At 41.7% G+C, this 25,948-nt stretch overlaps 1 protein-coding gene across 1 annotated transcript in view; it reads left to right on the top strand.

Moving 5' to 3' along the window:
• KCNH1 (potassium voltage-gated channel subfamily H member 1) overlaps positions 1-25,948 on the top strand; it is a 421,111-nt gene that overhangs the window by 55,983 nt on the left and 339,180 nt on the right. The window contains exon 5 of the mRNA XM_052653941.1: positions 7,009-7,127. Coding sequence (XP_052509901.1) covers positions 7,009-7,127 — 119 coding nt within the window. The remainder of the gene's footprint in view (positions 1-7,008; positions 7,128-25,948) is intronic.

Below are 25,948 nucleotides of genomic sequence, written 5' to 3' on the forward strand. Positions count from 1 at the left end.
TTTCTAGCTGCTTGTTAGAGTGCAAACTGCGTTCCCCTTCTCCTGTCCTTCTCCATTCATGCTTTGTTCCCCCCTCCTGTTTATCCTTCTCATCTTGCCTGATCATGTGATGCTTTGATCGCCCCCTGACACACCCAGCCCTACCTGCCATGTGGTGACCTTTAAGACAGAGCTAGAAGAACCCTGAGCTGGGGATTTCTTCATCTGAGCTCAGTTCCCTGTTGAACTCCCAAATGGGATATAATTGGAAGGGTGTGTGCAGAAATACCTCCTAAAACTGAATAGAGTTTTTAAAATGGGCTACTTTTCCTTTGGGACTTTATGTCTACTGGAAACCCAGATAGAAGTAGGACAATGGGAGAAAACAGTTTGTTCTTCATCCACGTTTATTCAGCATACACACTTACTGGGTGTCTTTGGGGATGTTTAGCTTTATGATCGACAGTGACAGTAAGGAAATGTAAGACAGAGACCCTGCTCCTTATAGTCTATTTGGGAGATGGGCAGACAGGTAAGCAAATAAGAACAAAGAAGCCTAACCAATAATCTAATGGGAGTCTGCCTAAGGCAAATAGGGTTACATAGGCGGAAGCCGGTGATTTGGCTGGGGGTAGGTGGTGTCAGGGAAAGGCTTTCTTGAAGGCAGAGGGTCTCCCAGCTGCCTTATTTTCCTTGTGGAAGTGACTTCCCTTAACAAGATCACCTTAAGCTCAATTCTCATTGAGTTATCCTCCCCCAGTTGGCCCCTTGGACAATAGGAAGTTGACTTTTTCCAGCAGTGTTTTTCCTGATGCTCTGCTGTAAGGGACATTGTTGGTCCAAATTGTACATTTATCTTCTACCAAACCCATTTGCTTCTCTTCTGTGTTTTCTTAAAATTTTTATTGATGTATAATTACAGTAGTATGTAAGTTTCAGGTGTACAGCAAAGTGATTCAGATATATTAATATATGAATGTATATACATACATACTCTTTTTCAGAACTTTTCCATTATAGGTTATTACAAGTGAATATATTTCCCTATGCTGTACAGTAAATCCTTGTTGTTTATCTGTTTTGTGTATAGTGATGTGTGTCTGTTGATTCCATACTCCTAACTCCTCCCCATTGTCCCCTTTGGCAACCATAAATTTGTTTTCTATGTTTGTGAGTCTGTTTCTGTTTTGTAAATAAGTTCATTTGTGTCATTTTTTTTTTTTTTAGATTCCACACATAAGTGATGTCATATACTTGTTTGTCTCAGTCTGACTTACTTTCTCCCATGTTTGCAATCTTATTGTGTGGCTATCACCCCAGTCACCCTAACCGGGGACCCAGAGGCCACTTAGATTGCCTCCTCTCTCCTTCTACAGTCATTGATTCTTCCTTTGCAGCTGTTCTCAAGTCTCCCCTTGTCTCCTGGCTCAGGCCACAGCACTGGCCCAGGCCCTCATGATGTCTTGCCTGGGATTCTGGTTGGTCTTCTATCTGTTATCCACTCCCACACTGCCATTCTCTCCTAAAATGCCCCCACCATATTTAAACTCCTTTACTGGATTCCCTTTGGATTTCAGGTTGAAGTTCAAATTTGTTAGCTTGCCATCTAGGTTCTCGCACCTAAGTTCTTCTCGGTCTGACCTTTGATGACCTCTTTAGCATCACTTCAGGCAGCTGCCTGCATTCTCCTCCCCTCTGCATGCTATGCACCATTCATCTAGCTACTTAGAAGGTCTTCCTTGTCACTGACATGTTATTCTGCTTTATGATTTTTATGCCTTCTGGGTGCTGTTCCTTCTGTGTTGGATTGTCTGTCTTTTTTTTTCTTGAGTTCAGCTGGCTCCTACTCATCTTTGCAAAGTTTGCTCTAGTATCACTTCCTGTGGGAAGCCCTCCCTGATAGCCCAGCCTGGATTTGTTATGCCTCCTCTGGACAGTTGAGATGCTTCTCTAGCATCCTGTAATCATGTATTATATAATTTAGCTTACTCTATCATGGTTTTTAATTTACTTATCAGTCTTCTGTACTAGAATACAAGCCCTTTGAGGCCAGAATCTGTACCTTACTCATCTTAGCATCCCTGGTACTTGGCACTTTGATGGTACATAGTCGTTATGTTTGGAATTAATATGTGAATGAATGATGTTCTTCCATCTGGCTCAGCATGATTCCTATTACAAAGTTTTTAGAGCCCAGAAAGAACAACTTGGGGATGGAACTTGGGAAAGGACTTATTGCCTCCCTTCAGAAGAGGCAGAGTCTGCCCGTCCTGGTAGAGATGCAATGGAGGCTTTCATGCTGCCTATCCATTTCCCTATCCAACATCCACTTTCCTGTGCCCTTCACAGTCAGTAGAGAGCAGAGTATCAGGGCTAGAGTGAGGGACTAGCCTGGGCCTAGGGAAATGCCCAAAAGTCCAGGAATCTTTCTTTTAATGTTTTGTGCCATGCCATCGGATGGACCAGGATCCCAATCCCTGCCAGGCAGGGTCTGAGATATCTGCCCTGCCAAGTCCCTCTTATCATTGGTCCCAGAGTGTAGATCATGGTGGAGGTGGTAGTGGTGGGTAGGTGGGTAGGACTGAATGGGGGGTATGCAGAGCCCTTGCTGATTTTTATGTGCACAACTGTTTTCTCTCCACCTGGAAAATATACTTTCTTCTCCTCTTGAAGAGCTTTGCAGAATTCATTTCCAGCTTTGTTTTGAGCTGAAGGTGAGCCTGACTCCAAAAGAGACTTTATTTATTTTTTAAAATATAAATTTATTTATTTTAATTGGAAGTTAATTACTTTACAATATTGTATTGGTTTTGCCATTCATCAACATGACTCTGCCATGGGTGTACATGTGTTCCCCATCCTGAACCCCTCTCCCACCTCCCTCCCCATACCATCCCTCTGGGTCATCCCAGTGCACCAGCCCCAAGCATCCTGTATCCTGCATCGAACCTGGACTGGTGATTCATTTCATATATGATATTATACATGTTTCAGTGCCATTCTCCCAAATCATTCCAGCCTTGCCCTCTCCCACAGAGTCCAAAAGCCTGTTCTATACATCTGTGTCTCTTTTGCTCGCATACAGGGTTATCGTTACCATCTTTCTAAATTCCATATATATGCATTAGTATACTGTATTGGTGTTTTTCTTTCTGGCTTACTTCACTTTGTATAATAGGCTCCAGTTTCATCCACCTCATTAGAACTGATTCCAATGTATTCTTTTTAATGACTGAGTAATACTCCATTGTGTATACATACCACAGCTTTCTTATCCATTCATCTGCTGATGGACATCTAGGTTGCTTCCATGTCCTGGCTATTATAAACAGTGCTGCGATAAACATTGGAGTACACGTGTCTCTTTCAATTCTGGTTTTCTCGGTGTGTATGCCCAGCAGTGGGATTGCTGGATCACAAGGCAGTTCTATTTGCAGTTTTTAAAGGAATCTCCACACTGTTCTCCATAGTGGCTGCACTAATTTGCATTCCCACCAACAGTGTAAGAGGGTTCCCTTTTCTCCACACCCTCTCCAGCATTTATTGCTTGTAGACTTTTGGATCGCAGACATTCTGACTGGTGTGAAATGGTACCTCATTGTGGTTTTGATTTGCATTTCTCTGATAATGAGTGATATTGAGCATCTTTTCATGTGTTTGTTAGCCATCTGTATGTCTTCTTTGGAGAAATGTCTATTTAGTTCTTTGGCCCATTTTTTGACTGGGTCATTTATTTTTCTGGAATTGAGCTGCAGGAGTTGCTTGTATATTTTTGAGATTAGTTGTTTGTCAGTTGCTTCATTTGCTATTATTTTCTCCCATTCATAAGGCTGTTTTTTCACCTTGCTTATAGTTTCCTTTGTTGTGCAGAAGCTTTTAATTTTAATTAGGTCCCATTTGCTTATTTTTGCTTTGATTTCCAGTATTCTGGGAGGTGGGTCATAGAGGATCCTGCTGGAATTTATGTCTGAGAGTGTTTTGCCTATGTTCTCCTCTAGGAGTTTTATAGTTTCTGGTCTTACATTTAGATCTTTAATCCATTCTGAGTTGATTTTATGGTGTTAGAAAGTGATCTAGTTTCATTCTTTTACAAGTGGTTGACCAGTTTTCCCAGCACCACTTGTTAAAGAGATTGTCTTTAATCCATTGCACATTCTTGCCTCCTTTGTCAAAGATAAGGTGTCCATAGGTACATGGATTTATCTCTGGGCTTTCTATTTTGTTCCATTGGTCTATATTTCTGTCTTTGTGCCAGTACCATACTGTCTTGATGACTTGGGTTTGTAGTAGAGCCTGAAGTCAGGCAGGTTGATTCCTTCAGTTCCATTCTTCTTTCTCAAGATTGCTTTGGCTATTTGAGGTTTTTTGTATTTCCATACAAATTGTGAAATTATTTGTTCTAGCTCTGTGAAAAATACCGTTGGTAGCTTCATAGGGATTGCATTGAATCTATAGATTGCTTTGGGTAGTATACTCATTTTCACTATATTGATTCTTCTGATCCATGAACATGGTATATTTCTCCATCTATTAGTGTCCTCTTTGATTTCTTTCACCAGTGTTTTTATAGTTTTCTATATATAGGTCTTTAGTTTCTTTAGGTGATATATTCCTAAGTATTTTATTCTTTTCGTTGCAATGGGGAATGGAATTGTTTCCTTAATTTCTCTTTCTGTTTTCTCATTATTAGTGTATAGGAATGCAAGGGATTTCTGTGTGTTGATTTTATATCCTGCAACTTTACTATATTCATTGATTAGCTCTAGTACTTTTCTGGTGGAGTCTTTAGGGTTTTCTATGTAGAGGATCATGTCATCTGCAAACAGTGAGAGTTTTACTTCTTCTTTTCCAATTTGGATTCCTTTTATTTCTTTTTCTGCTCTGATTGCTGTGGCCCAAACTTCCAAGACTATGTTGAATAGTAGTGGTGAGAGTGGGCACTCTTGTCTTGTTCCTGACTTTAGGGGAAATGCTTTCAATTTTTCACCATTGAGGATAATGTTTGCTGTGGGTTTGTCATATATAGCTTTTATTATGTTGAGGAATGTTCCTTCTATTCCTGCTTTCTGGAGAGTTTTTATCATAAATGGATGTTGAATTTTGTCAAAGGCTTTCTCTGCATCTATTGAGATAATCATATGGCTTTTATTTTTTAATTTGTTAATGTGGTGTATTACATTGATTGATTTGTGGATATTGAAGAATCCTTGCATCCCTGGGATAAAGCCCACTTGGTAATGGTGTATGATCTTTTTAATTGAAAGAGACTTTAAAATATTCTAGCCCATGGTTCACACAAGCAAATTCCAATGAGCACTTTCATAAATGGCCGATTTGGGGGAAGATGTCAAAGACCCCTGGAGAGTCTGGGCTGTTCCCTCCTGTCAACACCAGCAGGACTCCCCGCAGCCCAATCACCATGAGTCTCTTTTCACACTGACCCCAGCAAGTCCCATTTCTCTGCCTAATGGCATTGGGATGGATAAAAATGCCACTACCTTTTATTATAGCCCCAAACTTCTGGAAGAGATAAAAAGACCTGATTTGCTATTCTTGCTATATTGACAAAAATTTGTACAGATTATGATCCTTAAAGATTGTGCAGAAAAAAAAGAGCCATCATTCTGCTTGACTCCATTGTCCTCTGGATTCTCAGTCTGTCTTGGAAAGGTGCTCCAGGGTAAAATGTGGTAAATGAGATTTCTGCTGCTAGGCACTGACTACTTCTAAACTCTAAAGGATGAAATATAATATTGCCTAGTCTTGCTTTTAGCTGTCATGTAGAAATAGTTACCTGCTCTGTTTATTTAATATGGCGCTTCCAAGCCCAAGCCTGGTTTGGAGAACCCCTACAGACTTTCAGGAGTCTCACGAGACAATTGCTGTGGTCATAAGCTTGATGCAGAAGGCTTGTTGGATGTTGGAATGGACACTTGTCTCTGGGGACCTTTAAAACATCCCTCATGCATCTTAAATTGTTAGTAAAGATCACTTGTTCATTTTAGATTTTGGAGTATGGAGTGGGAGGATTAGAAAAAGACCAATGTTTTACTGCCCCTGGAGGAACTAGTCCAAAGGGCCAAGGAGGCCTCAAGACAGTGTTTATTTTAGTCCACCGCTGCTCAGAGCCTGCTAAACTTAGTTTGCTTTACCAGGAAAATGCATCCTGCACTTAAAGCATGTAGGTAGAGTATTTTAAGTTCCACTTTACAGGTGAGATAACTGAGGCCCAGGTGACTTAAGCAATTTGTTGTTGGTCACAAGCAAGCAAATTTGGGACTTATATCCATATTTCTTTATTCCAAGTTCAGTGCTAGGCTCATTGAATTTCTAGTTTTAAGGGGACCTACATGCCATCAACTATCCTTCCCTCATCCCAGAGAAAACTAAAATCAACCAGTATTATTTCCCCACCTCTCCAGGGGTTAAATTCATTTCTTATTCCCCTGGCTTTGGAGAATGTAGTACATGGAATGACCATTTGACTAGCTTGTCTAGTTATTTAAAACCTAGAACCAGCTTGGTCTCTGCTAGGATCAGACGCCATGGGGCTTGCAAACAGCCTGAGCCATACATTCAGAGAAACATCTCGGTTGGCTGGTATTATCTGGCAGAAAAGCCTTGGGCCAGAGTAGAGTGATCTGGGTTCTAGACTCTTTAACTGCCTGGACACTCTGTGCCTCAGTTTCCCTATTTGTAAAACAATGCTACTATTAAAACCTGCCTTCCCTACACCACAGAGCTATGATTAGGATCAAGTGAAAGTACAAAGGAAAAGTCCACTGCTGCCCAGATTTCAGCATGTCCAGGGGCTTCTCTGAGCAGCGAGTTTTGATGGCGAGGATGGCTGAGTGACTCATGGGTGCACAAGAAGGTGGGGCGGTGGGGTGGGGGGTGTGGGGGGCGGTGGGGTGCGGTGGGGTGGGGCGGGGTGGGAATCTGCATCTGACAGCGTAACTCGTGGTGTGAATGTCTGAGTGCCTTCAGGACCCACGTGAACCTGTCTCTCCTGTCTTCCGCATGCTCCAGGCTGGGGGAAGTTCGCTCGGCTGACCAGAGCACTGACGAGCAGCAGGGGTGTCCTGCAGCAGCTGGCTCCCAGCGTGCAGAAAGGCGAGAACGTCCACAAGCACTCCCGTCTGGCTGAGGTAAGGGCAAGGGCTTAGTTCAGCTTAACCCTCCGCTCACTTCAGGGGGTCCCTGGGCTGAGAAAATGGTCCCCAGGGAGGGTGCTGGCTTGGACGGGACCTTCAGGACTCTGGACTCTTGTCTCGGCTGAGCTGCATACCACAATGTGTGACTCTGGGTAAGTGAGTTAACTCTTGTGAGCTTTGTACTTTGCTGTATGTAAAAGGGAACTCCAAATTCCATTTGAAATTGCTTGAGATAAAAGATGTCAGTTGACTCGGGAAGTAGTAGTGCCATATATATGAAGGGGGCTTTACTTATAAACCTTTGCTGTTTGGGCAATGCATACTATTATAGGAAAAGAAGATACAGGAAACAAAAAGAAACAGAATAAAAATCACTTAGAATCCCACTAAACAGGTAACATTGTTAGAATTTTTTATGGGCTTGCCTTTACTCTTCCTTGTATTTAAGAAATATTCTATTTCCTCAAGCCTAAGCAATGTATTTTTTCACTCTAATGGAGTTGGGATGTATTTAAGAATCAATATGTGCATTTAAGGTGGCTTATATTGCCTTTTCTTCATTTTTATATAATTATCAACATGAGAAAAAAAAAGTGAAAGTGTTAGTCGCTCAGTCATGTCCGATTCTTTGTGACCCCATGGACTGTAGCCCACCAGGCTCCTCTGTCCATGGAATTCTCCGGGCAAGGATACTAGAGTGGGTAGCCATTTACTTCTCAAGGGCATCTTCCTGATCAAGGGATCAAACCCAAGTCTCCTGCTTTGCAGGCAGATTCTTTTACCATCTGAGCCACCAGGGAAACCTGATTACGAAAGTTTTCCTGGATAATAAATATACTTAATATTATTGTTGTTTCCATAACCTTTGTAGTAAGGAAAACTCATGGTGATGGTGTTCCTCCTTTTGCTGGGATAAGTGAGAGTCTAGGAAGCCTGGACAAGATGTTTGATCAGGCTTAGTGCACCCCCATGATTACTGTGTGTCTTTGGTGGTTTTGCATTGCAAACCACTCTCATCTCCCTGTGGTGGTGCCTGGTATTTTTCCCAACTAGACCAAGTAAGGTCTAGTTAATTAGTAAGACCAACTAAGAGCATTATACCTTCCATACAGCACATTTCCATCATACCCAAAGATGACATACCTTAGCTGTCTCTCTGCCTGGTGGTGGCCCGTCAGTTCTTAATCTGAGCACAGAAGGCAGGGTGCTTCCTGACTTGCCTCTTGGCTCCCATACCCCTGAGGGAGATGCTCCCAGCACGGTGCAGCTGACAGTGGGTGCTCTGCACATATGCACCGAATGTCTAACGAGCTGACTACAGAAGATGTCCCTATATGTATAGCAGCCAAAAGCTTCTGCCCATGGTGAGAATGGGACATTCATTTCTGTCATGTTGGAGCAGGTGAGACCTTGGATGATGGTAGCGTCATTTTTATCATGACGTGGGCTCATCTTATGATAAAAAAAGGAGACCGTTCAGCTCATAGCCTGTACTGTCTGTCCCTGATGCTGCTTTTGGTTAACAAAGTTCCCTCCTCTCACACTGCTCTCCACCTGGCTCACTCCCTTCCAGCCACGTTCCTGCTGTTCCTCTTACAGCACAGGCTTGCTCTGCCTGTAGATATCTGTGTGCAGCTCCTTCACCGATGGCAAGTCTTTGCTCAAATGTCATTTTCTTTTTGTGGCTATCTGTGTCGGTAAGAGTTACAAGAACTAGTAGGATATTTATATTTGAAGAGATTGATTGCAAGGAGGTGGTTAATGTGGCGGTGGGGGCTGGCTGGACAGGTACAGAATTCACAGGGCAGGTTGGCCAGCTGAAAACTCTTGCAAGGAGCTGATGCTGAGGTCCATGGGTGGAAGTTCTTCTTTCTCAAGGAAACCTCAGTTCTGCTTTTAAGGCCTTTCAACTGATTAGATGAGGACCACCTTGATTATAGAGTGTAATCTCCTTTCCTAAAAGTCAGCTGATTGTAGGTGTCAATCACATCTACAAAATATGTTCACAGAAGCACTTAGTGTTTGATTGAACAACTGGGTATCATGGCCTAGCCAAGCTGACACATGAAACTAAACATTATGGTTTATTCCTTGTCAATTTGGTACCTGTGTACATTTCCTTAAACCATGTTTAATCTCCAAATAAAGACAAAAGTTGAGGACCGAAGAATTGATGTTTTTGAACTGTGGTAATAGAGAAGACTCTGGAGAGTCCCTTGGACTGCAAGGAGATCAAATCAGTCAATCCTAAAGGAAATAAGTCCTGAATATTCATTGGAAGGACTGATGCTGAAGCTGAAACTCCGATACTTTGGCCACCTGATGGGCAGAACTGACTCACTGGAAAAGACCCTGATCCTAGGAAAGATTGAAGGCAGGAGGAGAAAGGGATGACAGAGGATGAGATGGTTGGATGGCATCACTGACTCAATGGACGTGAGTTTGAGTAAACTCCGGGAATTGGTGATGGACAGGGCGGCCTGGCATGCTGCAGTCCATGGGGTCGCAAAGAGTCAGACACAACTGAGCAACTGAACTGACTGAAAGACAAGAACAAAGTCATACTTCCACCTAATATCATCCTCTTATCTTTTTAAATTAAACTTTTAATTTTGTATTGAAATATAGCTGATTCACAGTGTTGTGATATTAATAGTTTCAGGTGGACAGCAAAGAGGCTCAGCCATACATATACCTGTATCCATTCTCTTGCATATAATCAAAACATACCAACCCTCCCCCAGAGGAGGATGCAAACTGCTTGAATGAGATCCTTGACATCCTGTAACTTAAACAGTGTGATATAAACTTAATTTCTATCAATATGTCTTGTGTTAGATGATAAAGGAATAAGAGGGAAGAAAATAAAAGTAATAAATAAAATAAATTGCCTACACACACACACACACACACACATGCAAACATTCATAACAAAATAAGAAATACTCATACCTCTTAATCTTCTCCTTAACCTCCTCTGTTATTCTCCACTTAACATCTCCCGATATACTCTGAAATTGAAATCGTTAGTCACTTAGTCATGTTCAGCCAACTCTGCGAACCCATGGACTATAACCTGGCCGGCTCCTCTGTTCATGGGATTTCCCAGGGAAGAGTACTGGAATGGGTTTCCATACCCTTCTCCAGGGGATCTTCCCAGCCCAGGGATCGAACTCAGGTCTCCTGCATTTCAGGCAGGTTCTTTACCCTGTGAACTACTAGGGAAGCTATACAGTTTGCTTATTTATTGTACTTACTGTTCACTGATATGTCCCCAGCATTTAAAAACAGTGTTTGGCACATAGTAGATGCTCATAAGTGTTTTTTTTTTTTTCTTAATTGATCAAATGGATAAAAGAAAGGAAATGATGTTGGTGTTTTTGTCTACCTGTCTGGCATGAGTAAGTGCTGATTGACTGGCAATATGAGGCAAACATCTGGGTCCTCTCCCAGGGGCTAGTAAATTTTAATTAGCCTGGCTAGAGGCTTATGGATTTTATTGATCTCTTCAAAGAACCAACTTTTGGTTTTGTGGATTTTCTCTAATGGTTTCCTGTTTTAAATTTCACTGATTTCTGCTCTAATTTTTTTTTTTCCTTCTGTTTAGTTTGGATTGAATTTACTCTTCTTTTTCTAGCTTCCTAAGACAGAAGCTCAGTTTATTGATTTTTGATCTTTCTTCTTTACTAACATATCAATCCTATAAATTTCCTTTTAAACACTGCTTTCACTGCATCCCACAAATTTTGATAGGTTGTGTTTTCATTTTCACTTTGTTCAAAATATTTAAAGCTTTCTATTGAGATTTTTTTCTTTGATCCCATGTGTTATTTCGAAGTGTTGTTTAATCTCCAAGTATTTGGCAATTTTCCAACTATCTTTCTGTTACTGATTCCTGGTTTAATTCCATTGTGATCTGAGGGCAGACATTGTTTGATTTCTGTTCTTTTAAATTTGTTGTGTTTTATGGCCTAGTGTGTGGTCTGTCTTGGTGAATGTTCCATGTGGGCTTGAGAAGAAGGTATATTTAGCTACTATTAGAGGAAACAGTCTATAGATGTCCTTTTTATCCACTTGATTGATGGCGGTGTTGAGTTCAACAATGCCCTGACTGATTTTTGCCTGCTGGATCTGCACGTTTCCATTAGGGGGCTGTTAAAGTCTCTAACTATCATAGTGGATTCATCTATTTCTCCTTACAGTTCTTTTTGTTTTTGCCTCAGGTATTCAGTTCTTTCAATTTTTGCCTCAGGTATTTAATATTTTGATGCTCTGTTGCTTGGTGCCTATGTACTAAGGATTGTTATGTCTTCATGAAAAACCAACTCCTTTATCATTATGTAATGCCTTTCTTTTTTTAAATTTATGTTTTAATTGGAGGATAATTGCTTTACAATGTTGTGTTGGTTTCTGCCATAATTATATATATATCCCCTCCCTGTTGAGCCTTCCTCCCCTCCCCCATCCCACTCCTCTAGGACATCACAGAGCATCAGGCTGGGCTCCCCGTGTTATACAGCAGCTTCCCACTAGCTAGCTATTTTACACATGATAACCCAATCAAAAAATGGGCAGAAGACCTAAATAGGTATTTCTCCAAAGAAGACATACAGATGGCCAATAAATACATGAAGAGATGTTCAACATCGCTCATTATTAGAGAAATGCAAATCAAAATTATAATGAGGTGTTACCTCACACCAATGAGAATGGCCAACATCAAAAAATCTACAAATGATAAATGCTGGAGAGTATGTGGAGAAGAGAGAATCCTCTGCACTGTTGGTGGGAATGTAAGTTGATACAGCCACTATGGAGAACAGTATGGAGGTTCCTTAAAAAACTAGGAATGATACTACCATATGACCCAGCAATCCCACTACTGCATATATACCCTGAGAAAATCATCATTGAAAAAGACACATGTGTTGTAATGCCATTCTTTATCCCTGATAATTTTTCTTGCTGTAAAGTTTCTGGTCTGTCAGAAATGAATATTGCAACTCCCATTTTCTTTTGCTTAGCATTAGTATGGTAGATCTTTCTTTACCCTTTTGTTTTAATCTATTTGTGTCTTTGTATTTAATGTGGGTTTCTTATTGACAGCGTATAATTGGGTCTTATTTCTTGATCCACTTTGATAATCCCTGTATTAATTGGCCTATTTAAATCATTGACATTTAAAGTGATTATTGTCAGATAATCACTTTAAAGTCAGATTAAAATTGGATTAATATCTACAGAATTTGTTGCTGGTTTTTCTTTGTTGTCCTTGGTTCTGTGTTCCTATTTTGTCTTCCACTTTTTTGCCTTTTATGGTTTTAACTGAGCATGTTATATGATTCTATTTCTTTCCTGTTTCCTTAGGATATCAATTATACTTCCTTTTTTACTTTTTTTTTAGTGGTTGCCCTAGAGTTTGCAGTGTACATTTACAAGTAATCCAAGTCCACTTTCAAATACAGTCATCCATAGGTATCCACAAGGGGCTTTTTTCCAGGACCCCTCACAAATACCAAAATCCATGGATGCTCAAGTCTTTTATATAAAATGGCATGTGTTTGTATATAACCTAAGCATATCCTCTTATATAATTTAAATCATCTCTAGATTACTTATAATACCTAATACAATGTAAATGCTCTGTAAACAGTTGTAAATATAATATAACTGCTGTGAAGATAGTTGCTGGTGGAGCAACAAATTCAAGTTTTGCTTTTTGGCACTTTCTGGAATTCCTTTTCTGAATATTTTGATCTGCACATGGTTGAGTCCACAGGCGTGAAAACCATGGATTTAGAGGGCCCGCTGTAAACTGTGGGTTGGGAAAATCCTTTGGAGGAAGAAATGGCAACCCACTTCAGTATTCTTGCCTGGGAAATCCCTTGGACAGAGGAGTCTGGCAGGCTGCAGTGCGTGGGGTCGCAGAGTTGGACAGGACTGAAGTGATGAGCATGCATGCCCTGTAATATACTGCTTCATGAGCAGTGCAAGTGCTTTGTAATTAAATGCTCTGCTAATTGTTCTGTCGTGTCCCTTGTATTATTCTTGTGATTCACTTATTCATAAGTGTACATAAGCATTTATATACACACACACACACACACATATTATCATACATTGCTGCTGTTACTTTGAACAAGCTGTTACCTGTCAGATCAATTAAGAATAAAAAAAGTTTTCTTTTACCTTCCCTTATTCCTTATGCAGTGTGCACTATTCTTTTTAATTAAGTAGATCCAACTTTATGACTGATCTTTCTTTCTCTCTGAATATCTTCTTTATACGCTCCTTGCAAAGCATTTCTGCTGGCAACAAATTCCCTCAATTTTTATCTGAGGGAGTCTATTTATCCTTTCACTTTTGAAAGATAATATTCCAAGGTATAGAGTTCTAGTTTGGTGTTTGCTTTTTCAACACTTTAAATATTTTACTCTACTCTCTTCTTGCTTGTGTGCTCTCTGAGTGGAATTATGGTGTAATTCTTATCTTTCCTCCTAATAGGTTATGATTTCCCCTCACTCCCACCTGCTATATGCACCCCCTTCCCTGCCCCTGCACCCTGGATTCTTTGAGGAATTTTTGTTTGATTTTTTGCAGTTTGAATATGCTATGCCTCAGTGGGTTTTTTTTTTTTTTAACGTTTTTCATTATCTTGCTTTGTGTTTACTGAGTTTCCGCTCTCTGTGGTTTGGTGTCTGCCATGAATTTGGGGGAAGTTATCTGTCATTATTGCTTCAAATATTTCTTCCATTTTCCCCTTCTTTTCCTTCTGTTATTCCCATTTCATATTTGTTACACCTTTTGTAGTTGTTGCACAGTCCTTGGACATCCTGTTTTACTTTAATTTTTTGTCTTTTTCTCTTTGCTTTTCAGTTTTGAAGGTGTCTGTTGACATGTTCCCAAGCTCAGAAATGCTTTCCTCTGCCATGTCCTGTCCACTATGGAGCCCATCAAAGGCATTCTTTATTTCAGTTACAGTATTTTTGATCTCTAACATTTCTTTTTGGTTCTTTCTAAGAATTTCCATCTCTGCTTATATTTCCTGTCTGTTCTTGCATGCTGTCTATTTTATCCATTAGGACCATTAGCATATGAATCATATTTTTAAAAATTTATGGTCTGATAATTCCAGCATCCCTGCCATATCTAGGTCTGTCGCTGTCTCTTTAGACTGTGTTTTTTGGCTTTCAGTATGTCTTGCTACTTTTTGTTAAAATCCAGGCATAATGTTCTGGGTAAAAGGAACTCAGGTAAGTAGGCCTTTCGTGTGGTGTAAGATATCTGGGCAGGTGACGGGTGTTTCCTGGGGGCGCTTTGTTCATAGTGATGCTTTCTAAGGCCCACTTGACTTCACACTCCAGGATGTCTGGCTCTAGGTGAGTGATCACACCATTGTGATTATCTTGGTAATGAAGATCTTTTTTGTACAGTTCTTCTGTGTATTCTTGCCACCTCTTCTTAATATCTTCTGCTTCTGTTAGGTCCATACCATTTCTGTCCTTTATTGAGCTCAATATGTCAGCAAATTTGGAAAACTCAGCCGTGGCCATAGGACAGGAAAAGGTCAGTTTTCATTCCAGTCCCAAAGAAAGGCAATGCCAAAGAATGCTCAAACTACCACACAGTTGCACTCATCTCACATGCTAGTAAAGTAATGCTCAAAATTCTCCAAGCCAGGCTTCAGAAATATGTGAACTGTGAACTAACTTCCAGATGTTCAAGCTGCTTTTAGGAAAGGTAGAGGAACCAGAGATCAAATTGCCAACATCTACTGGATCATGGAAAAAGAAAGAGAGTTTCAGAAAAACATCTATTTCTGCTTTATTGACTATGCCAAAGCCTTTGACTATCTGGATCACGATAAACTGTGGAAAATTCTGAAAGAGATGGGAATGCCAGACCACCTGACCTGCCCCTTGAGAAATCTGTATGCAGGTCAGGAAGCAACACTTAGAACTAGACATGGAAAAACAGACTGGTTCCAAATAGGAAAAGGAGTACGTCCTTATTTAACTTATATGCAGGGTACATCATGAGAAACGCTGGGCTGGATGAAGCACAAGCTGGAATCAAGATTGCTGGGAGAAATATCAATAACCTCAGATATGCAGATGACACCACCCTTATGGCAGAAAGTGAAGAACTAAAGAGCCTCTTGATGAAAGTGAAAGAGGAGAGTGAAAAAGTTGGCTTAAAGCTCAACATTCAGAAAACGAAGATCATGGCATCCGGTCCCATCACTTCATGGGAAATAGATGGGGAAACAGTAGAAACAGTGTCAGACTTTATTTTTTGGGCTCCAAAATCACTGCAGACGGTGACTGCAGCCATGAAATTAAGATGCTTACTCCTTGGAAGAAAAGTTATGACCCACCTAGATAGCATATTAAAAAGCAGAGACATTATTTTGTCCATAAAGATCTGTCTAGTCAAGGCTATGGTTTTTCCTGTGGTCATGTATGGATGTGAGAGTTGGACTGTGAAGAAGGCTGAGCGCCGAAGAACTGATGCTTTTGAATTGCGGTGTTGGAGAAGACTCTTGAGAGTCCCTTGGACTGCAAGGAGATCCAACCAGTCCATTCTGAAGGAGATCAACCCTGGGATTTCTTTGGAAGGAATGATGCTAAAGCTGAAGCTCCAGTACTTTGGCCACCTCATGCAAAGAGTTGACTCATTGGAAAAGACTCTGATGGTGGGAGGGATTGGGGGCAGGAGAAGAAGGGGACGACCGAGGATGAGATGGCTGGATGGCATCACGGACTTGATGGACGTGAGTCTGAGTGAACTCCGGGAGATGGTGATGGACAGGGAGGCCTGGCGTGCTGCAGTTCATGAGATTGCAAAGAGTCAGACACAACTGAGTGACTGAACTGAAATGAGCGCCGAAGAATTGATGCTTTTGAACTGTGGTGTTGGAGAAGACTCTTGAGAGTCGCTTGGACTGCAAGGAGATCCAACCAGTCCTTCCTAAAGCAGATCAGTCCTGGGTGTTCATTGGAAGGACCGATGTTGAAGCTGAAAGTCCAATACTTTGATCACCTGATGTGAAGAGCTGACTCATTTGAAAACACCCTGATGCTGGGAAAGATTGAGGGCAGTAGGAGAAGGGGATGACAGAGGATGAGATTGTTGGATGGCATCACTGATTCAATGGACATGGGTTTGGGTAAACTCCGGCAGTTGGTGATGTACATGGAGGCCTCGCGTGCTGCAGTTCATGGGGTTGCAAAGAGTCAGCCATGACTGAGCAACTGAACTGAACTGAATGGACCTTGAAGGCATTGTGCTAAATGAAATATGTCAGACAGAGAAAGACAAATACTGTATGATCTTATTTTTATGTGGAAATAAAACAAAGCAAAACAAAAAACTCCTGATCTGCATAGATAACAGACAACAGGTTGGTGGTTGCCAGACGCAGGGGATAAGGGCAAATGAAATTGATGAAGTTGGTCAAAAGGTACAAACTACCAGTTATAAAGTAAATGAGTTCTGGTGATGTAATGAAGCATGGTGCCTATTGTTTGTAATACTGTATTGTATATTCAAAAGAGTAGTTAAACATTCTTACTACAAGAAAAAAATTTGTAGCTACACGTGACAATGTATGTTAATTCGACATTGTGGACACCATTTTGCATTGTATATAAATAAAGAATCATTATGCCATACACCTGAAACTAATAGGATGTTTCCCTGATGACAAAGATGGTAAAGAATCTGCCTGCAATGCAGTAGAGCTGGGTTCCTGAAGGAGGGCATGGCTACCCACTCCAGTATTCTTGCTTGGGTATCTAAAAACAGGAAATAGGATGTTACATGTCATCCTACATTTCTCAGTAAGAAAAAAATTTCAATTTTCAGAAGTAAAACAAGTTTTTTGTTGGATTCATATATACATATATATTTCATATATATAGTGTTCATATATATTTATATTGATTTTTTAAAAAACAAAATGTTGTCATAATTCTGTATGTGTTATTTTCCAGTTTGCCTTTTCCCCCACTTCCTAGTGTATTTGGGATATTTTCCTAAGAGCACATATCCCTTTCATTCTTTTTAATAGTTGCTTTGTATTCATTGCACGACTATATCTAAAGCTGTTTAGTTAGCTGTCCCCTTGTTGATACATAATTAGATTGTTACCAGTCTTTGGTTATTACAGATCATAATGCTTCAGTGAACCTCTTTGTATGTATATTTTTGTTTTAATTTAGAAAACCTTAAGACATTCAGAGTAGTAAAGAGTAATGTAACAAGTTTTCATTTACCTAATTTGTTTATATAGTACATGCTGACAATTTCTCACTCCAAATTCTTTTTTAAAAATTAAAATATTACGTGGAAACCCCCTGGTGGTCTAGTGGTTAGGAGTCAGCAATTTCACTGCTCTGAGCTTGGGTTTGATCCCTGGTCAGGGAACTAAGATCCCATAAGCGACTTAGCAGCGGCAGCAAGCTGCATCAGATCAGTTCAGTTTAGTCACTCAGTCGTGTCCGACTCTTTACAACCCCATGAACCGCAGCCCGCCAGGCCTCCCTGTCCATCACCAACTCCCAGAGTCCACCTAAACCCATGTCCATTGTGTCAGCGATGCCATCCAACCATCTCATCCTGTTGTCCCCTTCTTCTCCGGCCCTCAGTCTTTCCCAGCATCAGGATCTTTTCAAATGAGTCAACTCTCCACATCAGGTGGCCAAACAGCCAAAAAAATAAAAAAATAAAAATAAAATAAAATATTACAGGTAAAGTTGAGGTCCTCTTAGAATTGATTCCCAGAGGTAACATTGCCCTAAAGCTGTATGTCTCCTTGCTATTGGTGTTTTAATATTTTTATTACTTATATTTTTATTCATAAACATATATACTCTGATTTGTAGTTTTAAAAATGTGTGTTCACAGATTATATCATATTTTATGACATATTTTATACCCAACATTAATTTTTGAAAGCTTTTTATTTTAAAATTATTATAGACTCAGTAAGTTGCAGGGCTTTGCTGGTGGCTCAGAGGTAAAGAACCCACCTGCCAATGTAGGAGATACGAGTTCAATCCCTGGGTCAGGAAGGTCTCCTGGAAAAGGAAGCAGCAACCTATTCCAGTATTCTTGCCTGGGAGATCCCCCGGACAGAGGAGCCTGGCAGGCCGCAGCCCACGGAGTCGCAAAGAGCCAGGCACAATCGAGCAACTAAGCAACAGCCACAGGGTACAAAACTAGTACACAGGGCACTCTGTACCCTCCATTCAGCTTCCCTCAGGGCAGCATCTTATAAACTACAGTCTAATAGCACACAGTGCGACGTATAACTATAGGACATCAACACGTGTTCAGGTAAGTTCAGTTGCTCAGTCCTGTCCGACTCTTTGTGACCCCACTGTCTGCAGCACGCCAGGCCTCCCTGTCCGTCACCGACTCCTGGGGTTTACTCAAACCCACGTCCATTGAGTTGGTGATGCCATCCAACAATCTCATCCTCTGTCGTCCCCTTCTCCCACCTTCAATCTTTCCCAGCATCAGGGTCTTTTCAAATGAGTCAGCTCTTTACATCAGGTGGCCACAGTATTGGACTTTGAGCTTCAACATCAGTCCTTCCAATGAATATTCAGGACTGATTTCCCTTAGGATGGACTGGTTGGCTCTCCTTGCAGTCCAAGGGACTCTCAAGAGGCTTCTCCAACACCACAGTTCAAAAGCATCAATTCTTTGGCACTCAGCTTTCTTTCTAGTCCAAATCTCACATCCATACATGACTACTGGAAAAACCATAGGTTTGATGAGATGGACCTTTGTTGGCAAAGTAATGTCTCTGCTTTTGAATATGCTGTCTAGGTTGGTCATAACTTTTCTTCCAAGGAGTAAGCATCTTTTAATTTCATGGCTGCAGTCACTAGCTGCAGTGATTTTGGAGTCCCCCAAAATAAAGTCTGTCTCTCTTTCCACTGTTTCCCCATCTATTTGCCATGAAGTGATGGGACCAGATGCCATGATCTTCGTTTTCTGAATGTTGAGCTTTAAGCCAACTTTTTCACTCTCCTCTTTCACTTTCATCAAGAGGCTCTTTAGTTCTTCTTCACTTTCTGGCATAAGGGTGGTGTCTTCCGCATATCTGATTTCTCCCGGCAATCTTGATCCAGCCCTGCGTTTTTCATGATGTACTCTGCATGTAAGTTAAATAAGCAGGGTGACGATATACAGCCTTGACGTACTCCTTTTCCTATTTGGAACCAGTCTATTATTCCATATCCAGTTGTAACTGTTGCTTCCTGACCTGCATACAGATTTCTCAAGGGGCAGGTCAGGTGGTCTGGTATTCCCATCTCTTTCTAAATTTTCCACAGTTGATTGTGATCCACACAGTCAAAGCCTTTTGCATAGTCAATAAAGCAGAAATAGATGTTTTTCTGAAATTCTCTTGCTTTTTCGATGATCCAGTGGATGTTGGCAATTTGATCTCTGGTTCCTCAACCTTTTCTAAAACCAGCTTGAACATGTGGAAGTTCACAGTTCACATATTGCTGAAGCCTGGATTGGAGAATTTTGAACATGCTCAAAATCAACATGTGTAGACTATTGTTAGTTAAAGATCATATTCAGATTTCATCAGTCTTTACATGTACTCATTTGTGTGTATGTGTGCCTTTGTACAATATATACATGTGAGTATGTATTTAGTTTCACAAGAAGCTTCCAAACTATTTGCCAGTTGCAATTGGTTGTACTGTTTTACATAGGAAACATCCAGTTTCTGTCCTTGCCAGCATTTGACATTGCAACTATTTTTTATTTTAACCATGTTACTAAGTATGTAGTGATAGCTCATTGTGGTCATAATTTGCATTTTAAATGGCTAAAGATATTGAATGTCTTTTCATGAGCTTGTTTTCCAACCATATTTCCAACCTAGTGAAATGTCAGATCATGTCTCTTGCCCATTTTCTGAGTTCTGTTAATATTTCTTCCTTTTTTATTGCCTTAGAAATGTCAGCTTAATTAATTTTTTTATTATTAGAGTATAATTGCTTTATAATGTTAGTTTTTGCTGTACAACAAAGTGAATCAGCTCTATGTAGAGATGTCAGCTTACTTTAAATCCTCTGGTTTGGTGTTTACTTTCCTCTTATAGTGAGCTTATGCCCGACCTGAGATTGTTGGTGGGAGTCCACTGGGTCCCTAGTCGATGAGGCATCTGGATGTGGTGGTTGAGTTTGCCCGCCAGATTCATAAACTTTCATCTGGTTCAGACCAACTTTCCTGTACATGTTTTTAGCCCTAGGGCTCCCAACCATGTGAACAGCAGGAGTTTGGCCCCACACTCATATATGGCAGGTACTTGGGGTTCTGATCTCTTATATGTAATCCTCTTCTATCCAAAAGGCCGGGCAGATGACCAGTTTCCTGTTTACGTCTCTGAAGCACTGTTAATGGTTTTCTGCTCCACGCCTCTCTGTCAGGGCAGCGCTCTGCCACCCCAGCAAGAGCATGTGGTTTCCCTTCCAGTCCCATCCGGTGCATACCCAGCTCTGATAAGCCCTGTTTCTGAAAAACTCCTGGACTGTTTCGTTTCAGCTCCTACTGGCAGCTTTGGTATTGCATTTCTTTTACTGTTCTGGCACCTAAGATTTTGAACTTTATTATTTCTTTTGAAACGTTTGTTTGAATTTTTAAACACTGTCTCAGTGTGTTGGGTATAAATGGATGGGTTACCATTCTTAGTCCCTTCTATTGATTGTTAGCTCTCTAAATACTTGTGCTAGAATAAAAATGATGGATTACTAGGAGTGGAATTAAGGAGACAGATGGTAGAAACATTTCAAACTGGGATAGAAACTGCCAAGTTCAAACAAGGTTATGCCAGTTTGCCAATTTCTTCCTTCTCTCACCATTACCAATATTAATTGCCATCAGTTTTTACTCGGTCTTAAGTTTTAGCATTTCAGTTAATTCTTAAAGGAAGGACACCTACTTTTTCAATGACTGTGCACGGGTTTGGTCTAATCAATACAGAAGCTGCTTTCCTTATGCACACGGAAGTGGTGTCATGGCCGCCCATGTGAGGAGCATGAGTTGGCCCTGTGCCGACCATCTCACGGCAGCTGGACAGAGACGCAGAGACCAGAACTTTACTTACCGGACACCCGCACAGCTGGGCTTGCTCTCCACATTCCATGCTGATGAGCAGGCACACTGTCCTTGGCTGAGACAGAGTGGAAGGTGGGTTTGTGGAGGCCAAGCTGGTAGTGTGTGTGTGCACTCAGGCATGTCCCACTCTTTACGACCCCATGCACTCTGTAGGCTGCCAGACTCCTCTGTCCATGGGGTTTCCCAGGCAAGAATACTGGAGCGGGTTGCTGTTTCCTTCTCCAGGGAATCTTCCCGCCCAGGGATCGAACCTAGGTCTCCTGCACTGCAGGTGGTCTCCTGCATTGTAGGTGAATTCCTTACCAGCTGAGCTACCAGGGAGCCAGTATTAGGGTCCCTAGTTTTTGGGTCCCTCAAGCCAGAATCACTGGTAGAGGCTGCCAGATTGTATGTGAACAAAGGTGTTTTTTCTGAGAAATAGACCGTATGTGCCTTGAACTTGACATTTCCCACTCCACTATTTCTTTGGGGGGAATGGGGAATGTTGACTTCATTTGACTCTTCAGAGTCAGGGGAAAGTGACAACACTCAGGGGTGTCTCACCATGCAACATCGTATTCTGATGTTTTGTACATAAATATGTTAATAACTGGCAACAGGAACTTCTGCCACAATTATCTGGGTTTGAAGCTCATTTTTTCTCTCATAGAGAGTCTTTTTTGAATACTCACACTATCTCAGTATGCCACAAGCTGCGCCTAGGTAGTGAGCTTGTCATTTCTGGAGGTGTGTTGATGGCACATGGACGGTGAGTTTTGAAGTGTGGCTGGACTAATGGCCTCTGGTTAGCATCTTGCCTTGAAGGGCAGCCTGTGCCTGGTGGCTCCACCAGCCCTCAGGGCCACAGAGTTCCTTCCAGTCAGCACTCTGCTCTCAGGGCTGAGGTCTTATAGGCGGGATTGTTTGCATTTTTCCTAGGAGGGCCATATTGTTTATTCAAGCAGGTAGGGAAAAACTCACATGTTCAGTGATGCCAGGGATCAACTCTACACTTGATTTTGATTAAAAAAAAAACAAACAAACTTGTCAATGAACAGCTTAATTGAGGTTTAAGGATTTTTTGCAGGTTTTTTCCCTTAGAGACAGGATGATGTAGTGGAAAGTGGAAGGGATTTAGAGTCAGACTGACCCGAGTTCTGTCCAAAACCCCACTGCAGTCCAGCTGTGTGATTTCATAAAAGTTGCTTAACCTCACTCATCTTTCCTCATACTCATGAATTAAAGATGCTACTTATCTACCCTGAAAGACCGTCATGAGGATTCGTGACGCTTCCAAGACACGTCCAATCTTACTGCTCCCTGCTTATAACTCCTTTAACATCGTCTTGTTATTTCTTTGGATAATTTAAAAATTTACATTGTGACTTACAAGACCTAACCCCCTCTCTAGCCTGACCCAGCTTTATGCTCACGCTCAATGTCAGCCAGTGGCACACACGCTTGTCAGACTGTCCCTGAGGCCTTGGAAATGCCCTTCTTGTGCCTGTGACTCTTGCTGTGTCTCTCTGCTGGCCTAGTTCCTACCCATGCTTCAAGCCCCAAGGTGGACTTCAGACCTCCCCTGTGAGACCTTCCCAACTGCCCTGTCCCACCTCAGGCAGGTAAGCCTCACTTTCAGAGGCTCTCCTTGCCGTGGGCAGTTTCCTCTTCGAGCTTTCATGCCCTGAGAATGCTGCTGTTTAATATCTGCCTCTTCCAATAGATGAAAGGTCTGTGAAGACAGTATCTCTCTTGTTTATTCTACACCTCTACCATTGAACATAGTACCAACACCCAATAAGTGCTTGGTAAGTGTTCATTAAAGGAATGAATGAATGAAGCAGGATGCAAACACTTAATTCAGTGCCTGACACTTGGTAGGCCCTCAGTAAGTATTGATTCCTTTTCACTTTTAACCTCTTCCTCCCCACCTGAAAGTTGTCTGCCTCGATCGTGGATAATGGACAACTATTTGTAGCTGATTTTGATAATGATGGCAGTGTTTCCATGATTCCACCTCATCACTAATACTCAAAAACTAGAGTTTTAAAAGTGTAGTTGAAGAATTCAAAATAAAATGTTAAAAGAAGAGCACTGAAGTACTCCTCAGCTGAATAGAGAACAAAAATGTTGCCCAGTTGCGTTTCACTGTGGGCATATATTTGTGGAGGCGTCATGGGCTGGTGCTCTATTGTGACATAAAGTATATTGGTTAATACTTTTAATTGCCTCCCACTGCCTTTATCTCTCCCATTAAAGAACAAGTGCATCATGGAAAAAGTTCTAAAAATAGAGCCTGCCTGGTTTATGGAGAAGGGTGTTTATGACGGGAATTAAGCACGTGTTTAGCTCACATGTCTTAAGCCCCGAATCAGGCTTTCTTCTGTGGCCGGGGCCTCGCTTAGCATCCAGCGTGCCCTGTTTATTGGAATACACTTTTTCTGGTGGGAACAGACTCTGTCCTCATTTTGTGATCGTAAAAAACCCATGTTGTTTCTAAGCAGGGGAGGTTTTTGGAGCTGTACTTGGGGAAAGGGAAACAGATGCAGGTATAGGTGCTGAGGGCGGGGTTGTGCCTGGAATAAGGGGTTTAAGGAAAGCAGGATTTCACTTCACTCACAGTGGGAGGGTGTCTGAGGCAGCTGTGAGGGATGAGGGTGATGGTGGAGTTCATGGAGCGGGCTCTGTCTGTGGCCTTGATCGATAAACGAAGCCAGTTTGGAAGGTAAAGTGGTGAGCTCCCCAGGGCTTCCCTGAAAGAGGAACTTCTCATTCTCTGTGTTTGACTCTGGTTTCTTCTGCCATCATCCAGGGAGATGACGCTGACCTCCTCCGTGAGATGGTGGGCTTGAGGTGGCTGGCTCCTCTGACTCTGGCTCGGGTTCCTCCTGGCTATGTTGGACTGGCCCAGTGTTCGGGCTCCCAGGGAGACTTTGCACGCTGCTCTGTCCTGTGCTGCTCTCTGGTTCAAACCCACACCCCCTCCTTCCTGGAGCTCTTCAGCATCGTGTAGCAGGCCTCCCCGTGCTTCTAGACTTGCCTCTTCTGATCCTTCTTCCCCGCTGAGGCCCGATTATCCTCGCGGAGAGCAGTTTGGTTATGCACCTCCTTTACGTAAAGTTCTTACCGTTGCATAAACAGCACATCAAAGCTTGACCCCTCCCTTATATTTAGCTTAATTTCTCAATATTACCCTCTCTATATCCCCTCTCCTTCCCACCCCTGCCACCACCACATGAGAATAGCCACGACAGAAAGCAAAGACTTCCTCTGCCTCAGCACAGCAGGCTTCTCCCACACTGATCTCTTACACCACTTCCGTTACCTGTCTCAGCTTGTACACACAGCATGCTGGAAGAGTCCAGAATTTTGTCTGTCTGGAAGTGGGGACAATCACCTTGCCCCCAAGCTTTTCTGATGACTGAAGTCAAGTTGCTGTCTCTTTTCCTCTTAAGGTTCTTCTATCCATTGAGTCTCTTACGACGTTAAGTATTGTATTTTCACAGTTTGTTTGCACATCTCTTTTCTGCTCTAAACTATGGAATCTTTGGATATTTGTGGGTAACTTCTGGTGTCCAAGAGTCCATGGCTCTTTTTATTAGAATAGGTCCATAGCATTGATGGGGTCTCCGAAGCTGTTTTGTCCTTTTTTCCCCCCAATAAATTAATTTTATCCGTCTACTTTTCTTTTCAGGCCATATTAGTTTTGTCCTTCTTGGTCGCCAATCTTTGAGGAAGTCCAAGCCTTTAGGTAAAAAGGATGTACTGTAGGAGCTGAGCTTTCCTGATTCTCACTGAGAATCTCCTGAACCAATCCTTTCTTTATTTATACAAAAATACTAGTGTTTGAATACTACTTAACTCTTTGCAAGAATAATTTGCATATGCGTACACACATTTATATCTATAGTCTTATCTGCCCTTCACAATATCTGCCTGGTATTGAGCTTCCCAGGTGGGTATAGTGGAAAAGAACCTGCCTGCCAATGCAGGAGATGTAAGAGACATGGGTTCAATCCCCGAGTCAGGAAGATCTGGAGGAGGGCATGGCAACCCACTCCAGTATTCTTGCCCAGAGAATCCAATGGACAGAGGGCCATGGTCCATAGGGTCACAAAGAGTCAGACATGATTGAAGCAACTTAGCACACACGCACACACATAAGTAGTGTTAACTTCATTTTTCAGGTGGGGAAACTGAGTCATGGAGACTTTGCCTTGCTCAAGGTTGATCAGCTGTACCACTCATATGTGCAATCTAAAATAGAACACAAACGAGCTTCTCTACCAAACAGAAACAGACCCACAGACACAGAGAATAGACGTGTGGGTGCCAAGGAGGAGGGGGGTGAGGGAAGGGAGAATTAGGAGTTTGGGGTCAACAAACTATTATATATCGGGTGGATACTCAACAAGGTCCTGCCGTATAGCATAGGGAAATATATTCAATATCCTATGACAAACAGTAATGGAAAATAATATGAAAAATTATATATATATATAACAGACTCACTTTGCTATACAGCAGAAACTAGCACAACATTGTAAATCAACGACACATCAATAAAGCAAATTTTTTAAAAAGGCTTATCAACGGTGAAATCAAGACTGGAATCAGCTGAGTTCAGCCTGCTAGAACTGTATCTTGGTTGACTTACTGTTTGCCGCCCTGTCCCTAATGGTTTCCCC

The sequence above is a fragment of the Budorcas taxicolor genome, chromosome 16 (assembly GCF_023091745.1).
Source record: "Budorcas taxicolor isolate Tak-1 chromosome 16, Takin1.1, whole genome shotgun sequence".
Taxonomy (NCBI): Eukaryota; Metazoa; Chordata; class Mammalia; order Artiodactyla; family Bovidae; genus Budorcas; species Budorcas taxicolor.